The 16,973-nt window shown below is 43.5% G+C and overlaps 1 protein-coding gene across 1 annotated transcript; it reads right to left on the reverse strand.

Moving 5' to 3' along the window:
* Positions 1-1,560: 1,560 nt before the first annotated feature.
* On the reverse strand, positions 1,561-16,478 carry LOC144121979 (prostamide/prostaglandin F synthase-like). The gene is made up of 6 exons (XM_077655445.1): positions 16,247-16,478; positions 14,149-14,353; positions 8,657-8,708; positions 6,250-6,313; positions 5,061-5,139; positions 1,561-2,028 (listed from the first exon to the last, which is right to left on the reverse strand). Exons 1-6 carry the CDS (start codon positions 16,406-16,408, stop codon positions 1,934-1,936), a joined length of 657 nt encoding a protein of 218 aa, XP_077511571.1. The 5' UTR covers positions 16,409-16,478; the 3' UTR covers positions 1,561-1,933.
* Positions 16,479-16,973: the final 495 nt, after the last annotated feature.

Below are 16,973 nucleotides of genomic sequence, written 5' to 3' on the forward strand. Positions count from 1 at the left end.
GGGAATAACACAGGTTAATGACATCCTAGTCGAAATCAAGAGAAAGAAATGGTCTTGGGCAGGGCATGTAATGCGAAGGCAAGATGACCGCTGGTCCTTGAGGATAACCTGGTGGATTTTAAGAGAAGGCAAGCGTAGCAGGGGGCGGCAGAAGGTTAGGTGGGTGGATGACATTAAGTGTTTGACGGAGTCAAGGAATTTAAGAAGGCATGAAGGCACAAAGGCGCTCCACAATCACACATAAATGCTTACGGCTGCTCATTTTTCCCCGAGAACTATCGCTAGTGGAGTAACCTACCAGCTGCTGTACCACAATCAGACACGTTGTCATCATTTGAAATTGGTACTAACCAGAACCTTTAAAATGGATTTTGTATATATTGCAATCTTGTACTCACGTTTGTATTCTTGTCTGTTTTTTCTTTTTCTAACAAACTTACTTTTTGAGGTGAAAAAGCTTGTTTTCTGCCTCCACTGGCCAACAGCATTGGAATATAAATAAAAATAAGAACCTTGCGGGGACAGGGTGGCCGCAGCTGGCACAGGACAGGGTTAATTGGAGAGGCATGGGAGAGACCTTTGTCCTGCAGTGGGCGCAGTCAGGATCATGGTGTGAGCTCTGTTGCACAGATGAAGTGCAGATAGAAAGTGTGGATGTAAAATGGCGTCTGCACTGGCAGCGATTTCCCTACGCAGCCTTTAAAGTGAGGGTGTACATGGCCCTTGTTTTAGTGCACCAGCACTAAGGCTTCCAATCTTGAAAAAACCAATTGTCTATATCAGTGTATGAAGCCAGCCTGACAGCCCGAAATAAAATAAATATGGCCAAGATTGTTCCACACCCACGTTTCGAACTCTGGCAGCAAGCATAAGTCAGCTTTACTGGCCCCTGCGTGAGAGCATTTTGCAAACGCCGCAATCGATCAGCCCTACTGTTTAACTGCCACTTTCTCAGGCCGTGCATTGCATGTCGTGTTCATCAACTTCCATCCGTGCGCAATGATTCCAGAACACACTGCTACCACCGTGCCCTCTTAAGGTGTGTTAAGTGGTCCCAAAATTTTATACCGTGCTACCACTAAGGAGCCCAATCAACGATTTCGCCAATCTATGCCTGAGACCTAACCTTGGAACCCTAGCCTCGAACCGAAAGTGAAATAAAACGAGATATGCTAGTACACATACTTTGCATTCAGCCAAGTAATCTAAATCGGCTGCAATTTTTATCTGATGGCACCCCCTTAATTCGTACTTTTTTTTTTTGCACACTTTTCATCATCTTGGTCAGGAGTGTTGAAATCGTTAACGTTGCCAGTCCTACATGCCATATCAACGACACAAGTAAAATATTAGAAATGACTAATTCTCCCCTACCCTTGATGACCCCCCGCCAATTACATAGGAGCGTGCGACATAAGAAGGGGCAGGCACAAAAAAGTTAAACCCCTGGACTGCAGAATTCTGACGCAAAAGGCCAGAACGCATTTTGTGACATAAATAAATGAAATGAATAAATGAAAAACGAAAGCACCTAAATGAAAAGAAACAAAACGCAAGATGTGTTTCTGGAGAAGCGAGAATTGAATTTAATAAAGAAACGCTCTGAGAATTCACTCTCAAAATTCAAAGCATCTGAACATTTGAATGAAGAACCGCTGAGGGAAGTAGCCCCGAGCAAATCTGTTGGCCTTCAAAGACCACTTGATCACACAAGAGCACAGAGCCCCAATCAGCTGCCACAAGTAAATCCGCTGCTGCAAAATCTCGAGTTCCAAATCTCTTCTCGGTGCTTGAAATGCGATGCTGCCTTGATGCTTTGCATGCGCACCGGGTCGAGTGCTTGGAGGGAGTTGGCAGGCACAAGACAATTAAGCAAGAAGCGAGGAACAGGGATAGCATCTCCCACTGCCCCATGGTGCTTCCACGCCTCAAGCTAGCGTGAGACTCCCAGGGCCTCCAGGATTGAAGTGTTGCCCACGTAGCCCTCGGGTGTCTCCTGCTGGTAGTTGAGCAGCACCTTGCCACCACCTACAGAATGGCCGGGAGGAGAAATGAATGAATGTAGGGCTGTAACCCCTTCCTGGTCATCCCAAGTATATTCAACTGAACTGCTTCATTTAGGGCACCCACTCATTAGAACGGGCACCCACTCATTAGAACGGGTCATTCTCGGCACTTTATCTTCTTCAGTTTCGTGTCTCCTAGCGATTGACCAAACTCTGCCTACAGTTACAGCATAGGCCCCTTATAGGAGACACAGCTTGCTATTACTGCACTTTTGCACCAAGACCTGTCGCAATGGGCTAAAACAGCACTTGTCATGTGGATGGGCGGCGCCATCAGTTGTAGCGGTTTCAACAATCACAAAAAACTTGGCATAAAATCATGTGTTTTTGTTACAAAAACAACTTTTCAAAGAGCATGTACACTTGAATGAAATGGACTTTATTCCACCAACAGCCGAGTGCCAAACGAGGCAGAGGTGATGGCTTCTCAGTGTTGCATGGGTGCTTTGGAGCCATGCGACTGCATCTGCCCGCAGAGGTGCAAGCGGCGCACAGAAAACAAACGCATAACTCAGAACTTGCTCTGCCAGGCGTGAAATATACCCTCTCCACAAGAGCTATACACTACAAAGGCTTCAAAAAGGAATAATCCCAGACTTCTCACTTTCTATGGGGAGAAGAAGTAAGTGGCAGACAGCTGTAACCCCCCTCCCAACTTGCCTTCGATCCACTTCTATGTCTAGCATAGTCGCATGACCACAGCTAATGGCACATGCTTGAAGGGTTCCCACTCTCTAACCCACAAATCTATTACAGCTTAGGCCCATCTGGGGGTAGCGTGTAAGCAGTGTCAACATCGGCAGTTAAATGCTAGCTGCGACAACGCCATTGATCCCCTACACACCCACTGCTGCACAAAAAAGCTTGAGTCGATGCTGTAAATACTGTGTAGGATAGGCTTAGCAGTGCGCACTAGTGTGAACAAAAAAAAAAAGAACCTGAGACCGCATACCAGGTAACATAGAGCCTTGCTTGTGGCTATAGATAGATGACAAATGATGCAATAAGCAGTGCAGTTCTGCCTGCTTCCCGAGACCTGCCTTTTCTCTTTGGAAAGTGTGTTAAAACAGGTTCTGAAAGATTTCTCCTCAAGGAATGAATGCAGAGAAAAGATTGAAGGCCCTTATAAATCGTTTAATTGGTGGAAAGTTTCAATTTTTGATTGCATAACCCGAACCAAAAAGGATGTCGGTAACTGCAGTCTTTAGCAGATGCTGAACAGAAACAATGGCTAAAAGCACAGCTGCAGTGAGAGTCAGATTGGTTCCACAACTGATGACCTTTCATTTATTTGAAAATCCTTCCAAGATGTCCACTGAAATGAAGAAAGGCGGTGCAGGAAGCAGCCAGGACTACACCGTTCTCTCCCTCGCATTCTAAAACACGGCTGTTCCATGCTGCCACAAGCGGGGCCCACTGAAGGCTATTTGGTACCTGCACCTCTATTTTAATATGGTCACAATGAATAGCACCACCTGTCATGATAGCTCAAATGCAATCACACAAGGTGACTAAAGTGGACATGGAGCAGAGTGATGATGCAGTGATTGCTTAGCAGTCTTTGACTACTTTCAAACTGACGTGAATAAATTATAGCAGCCTATTACTGAGAGATGTTACCAGCTCTGTCACCAACTCTCGGCCACGTAGTTACAGGATTCGCTTTGCATCCTCTGAGCTCTAAAGCACTCGAGCCTGTGCTGTGCAATATCAGTGCACGTTAAAAGATCCCCAGGTAGTCGAAATTATTGCCGAGACCTCCACTAAGGCACCTCTTTCTCTCTTTGTTCTTTCACTCCCACATTTGTCCTTCCCTGTTGGCACAGCTGAGGTGTCCACTGCAAAAAATTGGTGGTTTTTGAGGAAAGGAAATGGTGCAGTCACCTTGAGGGAAAGGAAAAAGGTGGGAGTGAAAGAAGAAAGGAAGAGAGAGGTGCCATAGTGGAGGGCTCCTGAATAATTTCAACCACCTGGGGATCTTTAACCTGCACTCACATCCCACAGCACATGTGTTCCTTTTGTTTTTCACCTCCATCCAAATAAGGCCACCATGGACGGGTTCGAACCCAGGTACTTCGGATCAGTAGCCGAGGGCCCTAACCCCTGCCACCGTGGTGGGTCACCGAGAAGCAAGAGGCAGTTAGGTGAGAAGTCCACACAGAAGTAAGACAGTTACTGTGCCTTTCCGGGCCTTAGAAACTAACACCCTCAGAGCTCCAAAGCTGTGGAAAGTGAGGCGAACTTGCGACCCCTCCATCCAGGGCTCCAGAGCACAGGGACGCCCCTGGCTCAGACTTAGCATACTGAAGTCAGCTCCACCGCTCCCCATTTTCTGCATTTGCTTGCAGTCACCAACAACTTTTGTGCTCCTTATGCGTCAATTTAGTACCAGACATAAGTGAGGGAAAATGGCAGATATTAGAGCGGCTTTCCTTCAGCGCCATGAAGAGTTGGTACCAATGGGATCAGAGGAGCAGGAAAAGCAGACTCATCAAATAAGATGGATCACACACCTAAACCACCATTAACCGGTTCATAAAATCAGTGTGGTAACTAGCAGTGACCAGTGCAAGTGAAAAAAAAAATAAAGCACATTGAGTGACTAGGCACAGCATCATGGCCATCTTGCACTGCTGCTGTAGACATGCAGCTTCCAGCAAGGCAGGTGTGACAAGAGGTGAGGCAAGGCCTTCTAGACAGTGTGGATGAGTTTTGGCTATTCATAACTACAACAATACATCCTATCTTTGCAAAATTCTTGAGGGCAAGTGATGCTACAAAAGGCTTTGCAAGTTCAATATGACAAATTATGAAGCCTGTTTAAGGTGGCATAGCTCCAAAGCATAGCCGAGAACTCTGGAAACAGCCCAGCATTTTTGAGATAGCTGTGTCCAAAATAAACATTAACACTAGTCAAGCCAAGCTGAAAGGATGGCTCCAATACCCACAATTGTCCAAAGATGCCAGCATATGAATATAGGAGGGCTGGCTCACCTTTCTCGACAATGAGGGTGCCACCCATCAGCAGGCCATCACCCGTGGTCAGGTCACCACCCACATTCTCAGCCTTGGCCTGCACCAGCAGCAAACAGTAAAGTGATGCACCATTGTCTCAACAACTGCGCTTTGCATAAATCCACAGCCAGTTAGTGCAACAATGATACTTGGGCTGAGAGCTGCACACCCACAGCGACTTATGTAGACAGGCAAGGTTTCTTTGCCTGTGGAGGTTAGGAAACTGTCTATGCTGGCAGGCCAGCTTCTTCCACACAAAACAATTACACTTCCTTATCCTAGCTCCTCAGTCTCAAGTGCAAGTTTGTCAATACGTGGTAAATGTTTGGCAACACTCGAACAGCTATGGTGATTACTCCACCAGTTTTGTCTTGCCTATCTTTTCTACTCTAGTTCACTTTAAATCTGAACCGTAAGCACTGCACTGTATCGGCAAACTGCATGGCAGCATGCAGGGCAACCCGAAGCAGCTGCTGCCATCCAAGGACCACAGCCATCTATGGCAACCCACTTTTGTTCACGACTTTGCAGGATAGGGGGCTACAGGTGCCTGGAAACATCTGGATGGAACAGGCATGCGCATTAATTCGCCCTGCCTGCGATAACCACCGGCAGCATGTGTCCAGCTGAACCACTTCGCCACTGCACTTTCTGTGGATGCAATGTATGCTGACAACATCACACAGGTTTGACTGAGCTTGACAAAAAAAAAAAGAACCCTCAGACTTCACACTTCCAAGCAGTTAAAAATAACGGTAACACCTAGCTGTAACCGGCCGCCTCAATATCAAAAGTTGATTGTTCCTTAAAGGAGAAGCCTCAGGACATTAGGCTACCAGTTCTCCCCCCTTGCATAATAAACACCTCCCTATGCAGTTAAAAGCAGAAAGCATCGTCTTGTTACGGCACCAGCACAAAAGACACCACACTGAATTACTGTGCCTCCATCCTTAGGTTTTGTCCACTCTGCCAATGCCCGCTGGCTTGTTCTGCTAAATGCTAACACGGGATGGACAAGGATCCCGAGTGCTCAGAATGCAATGCCTCATACAGGCTACAACACCTGTGGCAGCCCACGGCACAAGTGAGCCAGTCAGTGTAACAGAACTTGGTGCATTACAAGTACACCACCGATCTACAGTTCCAGGTTACAGTGTAGTCTACGCACCTCGGCAGCCTTGGCTCTAGATGCAGTGGTCAGGATGGCTGGGATGATGGTGAACCAGCTGTACCTGTATTAAACATGGCAACAGTCAGCCACCACAGGTTGAAGATGCTTGGGCAGACTGGGTACATTGTGGTCAAACACTGGTCTAAACATGAAGTTGTCTTCTTACTTTCTGCCCTTGTTGTTGCATTGCATTTTACAGTGCTTAAGCAATTGAGGCTAACTTAAATGCACCAAACACATAATTAGAAATAATGCCTCTCATACTAAAGGATATAACAAGTTATCAAAGAGTTCAAGTTATCAAAGAGTTACAGCTGAAAGACATTTCCTTGCTTTAAAGGCCCATAAGATTCTCCAAAACATGCAGAGGACTCAACAGTTGCAATCCTCATCTCAGAAACTGTGCTGGAAGTAGCAAAAAAAAACCCTGCCCCTTTATAAATGTCATTGTGCCAGCAGAGAGTGCTAAGAAACCTGCTCCAATCAAAGCAGACAAGAAAAACACCTATAAAACTCAAAAACTCCTCCAAAATAAACTCCACATTTGATGCCCTCTGTTATGATTTCATAATAGCAATCCTTCAAATTCCAGCTACCACACTTACAGCAGCTGTGTGCAACATGAGACTGCAACAATGGAAGTGCAGTGATAATCGTTTTCACAACAAACAAACAAACCACAAATTTAATTCAACAGCCACAAAATTAATTTTTTGATTTCCAATCATAAAGACCTTCACCACGTGCACGACAGACAGCTTTCAACAAAGGCACACAAAACTAGCATGCAAAATAGTATACTTATTAGACTTCAACATGCATCCCTGGTATCCATGTCCCTAGCAATTCATCATTTAGGTTATTCAGAATCATGCAGCAGTGCTGGAGGCTGTGAGAAAAACAAACATCAATGCGTTTTCCGGTCTGTAAGTTTCCACTTTTATTTCCGACATTTATTCATCAGGTTCTGAATGGCATTATGGTCCAACTAAGCTGTAGGCTCTTTCTTTCAGGCCAGCATCACATGTGTAGTGAGCACAATATTATGCGTTTTCTTATATGGTTGATGATTCACTGGCTCCTGCTGCCACTAGAACTGCTACGTGCCAGCCTCTAAAGCATGGCTTCACACTGTTTGTGTGGCAGCCACTTCTGGGCCATACGTGAGCTGGACAATGGTAGGGAGTTAATTTGTGCCAGTGCCACTGGCACCAGAGGTCATGAAGCTCTTAACAAGCAGTTCGAAATGTAGTTTGATGGCTTTCCCTGGAGCAGAAGCGCTCCCCCCCACCAAGGGCAGACTTATTTTTCTCAGTCACTAACATTTCTGCATGATAAGCTCAAGTGAGCACAATGATTTTCGCTGTTGGAACTGAACTGCAGCATCAGAACTGAAGGCACAAAGAACAAGGTGAATAAGGGGTATCCCAAAGATAATGAACACATATCCTGCAGACTCATTGTCGTAGCTTTTATGTGCCAATTGCATGAAGAAATGGACTTGTATATCAGAATGTTTTAGAAGATGTGCAACGTGAGACAGTTCAACTTAATGAAATGAGGAGCTCGTTAATTAGAAAATACTGTTCATGGAGCCAACTCAAAACAGAGCTCAAAATCCTGTGCCTGCAGATTTTCAGAATAAATGCCTTTACTAGGCCGACTTTAAGCACTCTTTTCGCTTTTAATTATCAGCATCTGATTTAAGAACAGCAATGGCTCATAGAATTATTTTTATTTGTGATCAATAACCTGTAATAAAACTGTCAAAAGTAGGGCAGCATGATTTAAGTCACAGGATTCTTGAGTTCATGTTATTAAAATAGACTGCCTTTGATCAAGTATCAGCATAACTTTGCTCATGAAAAATCTGCCACTGTTTCTCTCAAACTGATATTCCAAGCATTATCTGTGCCTATTCAGAACGTCCCAGCAATGAAGAGGTACCAACATATGAGCATGCAGAGGCCAACAGACTGGCATTAAAAGATAAAAAGACCCCCTTCTGTGCAAGGCAGCTGCTGTAACAAGCTATGGTGTCTGCAAACAGACACTGGTTACCGCAACATGCAGCAGTGGAAAATTCCTTCTCACAAGCTTCCTCTTAATAAAGAAATATGATGGCAGACATGAGCACAGAGCAAGTAAACAAGAGTTTGCAGTTGTGGCTTGACTGCACTGTCTGGATCACAAGTAATGCATAGTAAAGCATTGCAGGAAATAAAAAAGCGTTCTTTTCGCAGTGTACTTTTGAGTTTCAGTACGCATAGCTATTAATTCAAATCAGTATCCCTAGTTGCACTGCATCAGCTGCCTCCCCACATGACCGGCTCCTGTCGGCCTACACAGCAGCATGCATGCTACAAAGCTCCCAGGGTAAGATTGAGACGGGAAGGGCACTTGCCTCTTGTATCCAAGTGCCTTGTAGGCATTTCGCTCTTCATCAACAAAGAGCTCTGAAACAGGGAGCAGGTCGAGCACTTTCACCACAAACATCCAGCAACAAGGGGACATAATAGTGTCCAAGCTTAAGGCTCAGACTATCAGCACTGTCATGCACCTGCACAAGTCTACTCAATGGGAAAGTTGCTGTTATTCCTGGAGTTACATACTCAACACTGGTACTTTCAGCACATCCTATTTGAATGAAGCATTGCACTTAGTGCATTACAGTATCATTCTAAAGAATATTAAACCTGAACTGATATCACCTGATTTAGCCATATGTTAGCTTTCATTTGCCTGAATTTCCAATAGTACAAATAGGTATTATTTGTTCCTTCACAATCCAGCACAGTTGTAGCTGTAGGCTATTCCATGGTTGTCAAGAACTTCAAAAATGTTTATACATGCTTTGAGCATCACAACACTAACATTGACTCAGGAGCAAGTGTAAACACACATTCACCCAAAGCAGTAAAAACAGCATGCTGGAAAATAAAATGATCCCATCTACAATGCCTCCAACAACTAAACTGTTTTGCTTGGCAGTGTTAAAAATTGGCAAAAGCATTTTCCAGTGACATTGATGTTTTAGGGTGCTTCAATAGTTCTTTCGTCTGGTCAACCGTGCAGCGGTTAACTTGCTCGTAGCAAGTACCAGCAGAACCTAGTCCTTAAGTCCCAGAAAACCACCACTGGAGATTTTAACTGTTCCTCTAATACCAAATCAAACCTGGACCACATGAACGAGAAATCAAACAAGCATGGCAAGGAATCCTGTTAGCTGAAAAAATTTAATTTAAAATGTCGAGCCACACCCAAAAGTCAAGGAAAACAGCGTAGAATGTAACAAAGCTACACCAGAATGGTCACTCTTTCCCATCAGCCACACTGAAATGCAACTGCTTTGCACCAGCAAACTTATCAAAGGGAATTGTTGAACATGCCTGCATGCATAATTTTATGAAGGTGCTTTAGACTGCTCGGCATACCTTTCATGACACAGCCCCAGCCTCCAACAAGATATACACGGGCCCTGTTATCCATTGAAACAGCTATAAGTTTTCGTATTGTTGCCTAGTTTTTTTCTGTTTGTACTGTCTTCAATGTATTTCTCACCTTGAGTGGGCTGTCATCTTGCCTAGAGCATATCACAAGGTACTATTCTTATATGACCACAGGCGAGGTTAGAATATTTACAAAAACAGTCACCACACTGCCAAATCGATGGAGACAACAAAAATGTATGCTGCATGATAAAATCGGGGCATTAAGACAGAACGCCCTAAGTATGCACCATTTGGTGGGCAGCTCTTAAACTACAAAAAAGGAGGAAACCATTGAAAGAGGCAGCATCAGGGCCCCAGAAAAAATATTGCGTCCCTACACGAAAGCGCACGAAATTAAGACTTCAGAGTCGGAATCAAAGCAACCAACACTGGTGTCGTACAAAAGGCAGAACATACTGGAGCAGGACACTGCCACTAGGCAGGATGCTCAGGAAATGAAGGGACAACTTTTTTTTGTGAGTCTTTCTTGACTTACTATGCACCATTTCTGCTGAGTTTTTGCTGCTCCTCACAGGATTCCTTCTACACACAAACATCCCGCTTTGCCTGTCTTACACATTCGTGACACATGGGATGCTGAAAACACTTGTTTCAACAAGCCTTCGTGTAGGCGCACCATTGTCCGGTAAAAATGATGATTACATCTTCACGCAACATGGATGGCACTGTGCACTCTCATCTTAAAATTGGTTTATCATGTTTTGATTTAAACAAAGAAGAAACTTCAACTAGATAAATCTGAATTCTAATTTGACTCAACTTTGCTCTCTGAGACATATGGTATACGTGCAAATACCACATATACACACATGAGAACTACCAGATTTCGGTCTTACATCGATCAAGCAGACAAGGATGTGGGCTTGCAACCTTAATGAAAAATAGATTTGACTGTGAAATTGCTACCGAATTCACTTTCATTAATAAGAAAAGTCAAATTTCTAATATCGATATCATGCAGCCAGGTTTTCTATGTTATGTACCAACCACCTGGCTTAAGTTTAGAAAGCTTGCTCAACTATGTTAGTAATAACAACTTGACAAACTTTTGGGGTGATTCAGTATTGACGTATCAAAGCCCTCCTTTACTCAGGCCCTGGTGAAAATCTTCAGCAGTCCAACTGGTTTATGGAACAATCCCCAGGTGGTTCCAACTGGAACCAACTGGTTTTGGTTTGGTTTATTGGTGTTTACTGTTCCAAAGTGACTCAGGCTATGAGGGGCGCCATAGTGAAGGACTCTGGAAACTGAAAATTAAATTGCTGCCAGTTGGAGCCAAATGCAACCAACTGGTTAATTGTTTCATCGACTATGGAATCATGTGGCCATACAATTTTATCAAGCACAGTGACACAACGCAACGTGACACTCAATAATTTCTTTATCAGCAATATCAACCCAAGCTCTTTGCTATCAGGAGCCATATGCACTGATTAAGCGACCAGGGTCTTATCTATATGCTTGCTGAATGGGCAGGCCAACAAAGACGTAATACTCCTGGAAGGTTTGTAACAGCACAGACTCATACCTCAGACATTGGATGGTTTCATAAATGAAAAGCAACAGCACACTCTCTCATATCTCAGACATTGGATGGTTTCATAAATGAAAAGCGGAATGGCATACTTGTTTCAGAAGTAGCGGATGCTGCATATGAATCATTCATTGTCATCTTCAAACATATGTACCACAATCATTTTAAGGAAAGATCCTAAAAATACAACAGCAAAAAGTCTTAAGGCAGGATCACCAACAAACACTTGAAGATGATAAAAAAGCAATTTAAACTATTTAAGAAGTTTCTCAGGACTAAGTCACTCAGTGATTTAACAGACATGGGAAAGGAAATGAGTGGCCCGTTATGACATACATATGCGGGAAGCCAATATGTTTCTACTTTTTTACATTTGTGGTGTTGATCAATGGGATATCATTAACCCAGCTATTTTATCACTGAAAGATGATTAATTAGAAAGCAGAAGAAAAAACTATGCTAAAATAATTATGCTACTAATCACCCAATAATCAATGCCACAAGTGTAAAAAAATAGATATTCCCCTATGCTCCTTAGTTTCAGTGACTGTTGGCTTCCTTCACATATCAGTGATTGAACAAAACTCAAGAGCTACCAAATTAAAGTAAACTGCCTTTTGTAAGGACCAAGAAAATAAAATAGTTGCACGAACACTTACAAATGGCAATGCTCAAACATGGCAAAAACGTTAATAGACTTCTTAGCCACACACCATCCACTTCACATCTTAGTCATCTTATCATTGAGGGCTGACTGCTACAGGAATCAAAACTTGCTGAAAGGTTTAATAAATTCCTAAGGGACGCTGTAAGCAGTGTGCAATCTTCTCAGCTACATTGGGAAGCCAACAGTCAGCGAAACCAAAGAGCATAGGGGAATGTTTCTACTTTTCTTACATTTGTGGCCGGGCGGCCTCAGAGCCAGGCGGTCGATACATAACAGGAAAAACCTGGCTGCGTGATATCGGTGTTAGACATTTGACTTTGCCATGGTATTAGCTAGGACATATGATATTTCTTGAACCTATCGATGAGCAGTAAGTTAGTAGCATTTTTGCCCAAGAATTCCAACTATGCCTGTAAAATATGTTTCAGATATTATAGCTCTCATGCTTACTTATATCTACAGACTTGCCTTATCAACAGGATGCTTCCCCACTAATACAGGTATCAGAATTTCTTCATTGCAGTTTTTAAAAACAGAGATAAGAACGACATGTCAAACCCACCGACAAAGACAGACAGACAAAAATTAGTAAGAGTCCAGAACTTAGCGGCCTGCTATGTTTCTGGGAATTATAGTAAATACATTAGTGCGTCTAGCATAAAACAGGAATTAGGATGGGAGCCCCTTGAAGGAAGAAGGAGAAAGCTAAGGCTTAAATTTTTTCATAATATATATTACAATACGATTGCCATTCCTAGGGAGAAGTACATTTTTCATTCGCACTACAGATCCGAGCGGGTTGATCATAACCATAAAGTGCGCGAATTGCAGGTCAAGAACCGTTATGTTCAAGATGTCGTTTTTTCCTCACGCTGCTCAAGAATGGAATGCTTTGTCTTCATTTCTTGTTAATATTACTGACAATGAAGTGTTTGCATTGTCAATGTGACTGCCCTTGTAATAATCCTTTTTTTGCTTTGTACAACCTACCCCCCCCCCCCCACACTGTAATGCCACTGTGGCACTGTGGGTAAATAAATAAATAAACAGAGTGATATCAATTTTGTTGCTTTTTTCCTAAGCTTTAGAAAAAATCATTTGTAAGAGACTATCCGATTGTTGCACCAAATTCAACTTACAGCTGTCTTGTTGTCTTGCAAAATGTTATTGTTGTCTAGCAAAATGTGTAGGAGTGCTAACAAAATTATGGTGCTTTCTTCCAACGTCTATAAAAAGTATAATTTACAATATGCTGTTTCTACTTCATTTAAACTGCTGTTTCTTGGAAATGCAGGCAAACACAGAAACATATACATGAAAGAGCATGTATGTGTACATATACATGCTTTCCACTACATAGCAAATGCGGATTATGCCATGCACACATGCAGGAATTATTTGCTCGCTTTCACGTCACATCAGCTCATGACCTATACAAATAATATTGCATAAAAAATGCATCTGTTACCACCAAAAAAAGTTTCAACTATCCTGCCTCAAGGCAGACATTCCGACATGTGCATTTTGCAATAAATCATTCTGGTGCATTCCATTCGGCAGTACAGAACAAGGTCAATCGATGTTCTGCACTGCTCTTCCCCGTTTGCTGCATAAATTGAAAAGTAGGGTCATATGTAAGAGAAACAGCAGCCCATATGTGACATTTGTGACGCTTTGATATGGTAACCCTTATGCTTCTTTGAATATCTGCACTTACGTAGGCGAGTACTTTCGAGTTGTTGCAACTTAGAAACAATTTTAGGAGTATATACTCTCTCATAGTATGACAGCAAAAAGTCTTATTGATATAGTTCATGTGCCTATCGTCTCTCTATTTTCTAACCATCCGTATCTTGACTTTTAATTGTTTTTCTCAATTTATATCCTTAATTCTTGCCCAGCTAATAATGTGTCAGTATACACCAGTTATTCAGCTTGCTCTGTCATCTTAGTTGTATTCTGCCTTGTAACAGGGCCCGGATTTCCTTCAAGTGAAATGTGCTTCACGTTTTTACCCAGGCCTACCTACATCGTCCCTATGTAAATAGAGACGACTTCACTCTTGAATAGTCTTTTCTTTTTTGTGTGTGTGCAACCACAAAGTCCCTATAGTGCTTGCAGCTGCAGTACAATCCCAGTCCATAATTCATCTAGACCCAGCACATGATGCACAGTATGCGTACCTCCTTTGAAGTACTCCCCCTTGCGGAAATCATCGAGGCCAATGTTCTCATGGCCAATGCCGACAACGCGCACACCAGCCGCATCCAGCTGGGGCTTGATGCGGCTCAGGCGCACTGCATCCAGGCGGCAGAAGGGGCATGCCCAGCGGCGGAAGAACATGAGCACGCATGTCTGGTCACGCCAGAGCGACTCCACCGTCACGCTCTGCACCAGTGACGTCAGAGCACCAGGGAGGCAGGGATTAAGTCCACAAGAAGCACATTAACGACTGATTGCACAAGCATCGACAAACACATAACATGCGCAGTAACAAGGCTGCACTCTGGACTGTCCACCTCACAAGCCATACGAGTAATTTGACTGGTGGGCATGCTCCAGTGGACTTGACGCATTAGGGAGCACTATTAAGGAGCACTAAGAGTTTAGGTACGAAAACTGTATTTTTAAGTGAGCATACATTACACATAAATGCCCAGATAGGTATAGTGAATTTTTATGCTGGCTTCACATGTCACACATAAAATCATATTATACCAGAGCAGCAAAGCACCAGCTGTGAATGTGCAGTTGTGATGCAGTACATTCCCATTTTCCACTGCACCACGCAGAGCAGCTATATTCATTCTGCTTTCCGTAGCGCTTAATTGTTTGTCGAGCAAATCACTTGCACATAATGCAGGTCGTGGATTTCGCACGGTGATGGAGCTAAAGTCATACGTAGCTGCCTAGAGCCCATTGTTTTGAAATAGTGCAGAAATATCACACAATGAAATGTGCATATATATATATATATATATATATATATATATATATATATATATATATGACACCGCTGTGCCCTATAGCTGTTGACTTCAGCTCTTGCCTTCAAATTCTGCACTCAACTTTCTCTGCAGAAGTGCTGTAATGTTGTGGAGCAGGCAATTAATTACCATTCAAATCATGCTTGTACGTACAAATGTTCTCTTCAAATTTTAAGTCCTGTGTAAACTTAGTTCCAGAATTCTGCAGCCCAGCGTCGACCTACTGAAGACGTTTTGCAATGTATGAGACCGTTTACCAGGAAAGGCAACCTTTGAAACAGATTATTTAATTCACTTGCACATACATTTCCGACGCATTCAGGAATTCAAGCAATGACAGGAAATAATCATATTGTATTCACTGCAACCAAGAAAACGCCGTTCATTCTAACGCGTATAAACTCAAGATGGAATCTAGCCAGGATACACAACTGGATCTACAGAAGCTTCCAATCCCAGTACGACCTCAGCAAATTTTCGCGCATTAATTCTTTACTTTGCTAACAGCCTCCCAAAAGTTTAAAAAGAGTATAGACACCTAATTTTGGTGGCATGTTTTCTTCTCTATAATGATGCGGAAGACACTACTACGCATGGAAGACACTACTACGCATGAATCACCATGTGATATCCGCCTACGACCGCTAAATAATTTATAATCGAATTTTTTTCTGTCATGCTTTTTCGGCTTCGGTTTCAACAGCCGAACGATGGCTGTGACGTCAAAGAGAGCTGTTGGGTCACGTGAGGCATGGAAACAAGTCCATAAAATCGCTGCTTCATCGTTTCAATTTACTGCAGTGCTTCAGCCAGCCTTCCTCATGAGCCGGAATGACAACAATTGTGGAAGCGGCGATTGTACTGAAGTTTGTTCATGTCTCAATTAAGTGACCTGTAAGTATACACGTTGACGTCATAGACCTCAATCGGCTGTTGAAACCGCAACCGAAACAGCACGAAAAAGAAATGCGATTATAAATTACGTAGCGGTCGTAGGAGAATAACCCATTGGCAATCCATGTATCAAAGTGCCTTACGCACCATTACAAACAAGAAAACGCGTACCCAAAATTTAGGTATCTATATAGTCCTTTATTTGTTTTTCGAGTGTACGCCTCCTTGCCTGGGGCTGCTCTTATTTACTGAAACAGTAATTATTTCCTTGTGCGCTGTCACCAAACGGGAACCAGGCGAACGGCGCACTGCGCTAGCGTCAACGCATCCTCGCTTAAATTTGCCGCTACTCAAGAAATTTAATCCAACTACAGTTACGGCATGTGTGAATCACCATTACCTTGCCGGTGCTGACCTCCTTGATGGTGTACTTGCCGATGAGCTGAGCGGCGTTCATCTCCTCTTCGTCGGGCTTCTGCTGGTCTGACATCTTCGGCGCGTCGGCGAACAGGATCAGCCCGCGATAGATGAACGGGAAGGACAACCTGATCGCGAAGGCCATTCCCTCTCTCCCTCTTGCTTACCGCATCCAGTGGGGGTGGGCGTGTTTACAAAGTCCCGAAGCTGCAGGAGCGGAAGTTCCAGATACGTCACTAAACGCACACAAGCAAAACAAAACACATTGATGCGTTTACGTTGAATAAATCATACGATTTATTGTATAAGTTGAAATGCATTGTTAATAAAATGGTTTGCTGCATTAAAACTTTCTAACAGCAATCCGCCACCTGCATCGGTTGCGCATATCGCGCCATCTACACAAGTGGAATTTAATATAATAAGTAACAAAAACGGAGGCATGGCGCGCCACGCCCCCGTTTTTTTTTTTTCTTAGCCGACTTTCGCTTGTGCCGCGTGTGCGCCCCTGTCTGCATGGCCAGGCTGGCTGCGGTGTGTAAAGTATCATGCCTGAATATCGCGCAACGGCACCGCCACAGTGCGGGTTCGAAAGGAAGAATGCTGAAGGTGTCATATGCCGCAGCACACGCGGTCACGCCGTGCTCACGGTGCGTTTACCTTGCACAATTTTGTACAGAATTGGAAAATTAACCTCTCAAATGCGACCT

This window comes from Amblyomma americanum, chromosome 2, assembly GCF_052857255.1.
Source record: "Amblyomma americanum isolate KBUSLIRL-KWMA chromosome 2, ASM5285725v1, whole genome shotgun sequence".
Taxonomy (NCBI): Eukaryota; Metazoa; Arthropoda; class Arachnida; order Ixodida; family Ixodidae; genus Amblyomma; species Amblyomma americanum.

Bases quoted from the DNA above. Each gene is read 5' to 3' on its own strand.
- LOC144121979 (XM_077655445.1), bottom strand. From the start codon at position 16,408: ATGGCCTTCGCGATCAGGTTGTCCTTCCCGTTCATCTATCGCGGGCTG. The intron at 14,354-16,246 runs GTAATGGTGATT...TCACTGGTGCAG, and splicing joins AGGAGGTCAGCACCGGCAAG to AGCGTGACGGTGGAGTCGCT. The intron at 8,709-14,148 runs GTACGCATACTG...TCCCTGTTTCAG, and splicing joins GGGGGAGTACTTCAAAGGAG to AGCTCTTTGTTGATGAAGAG.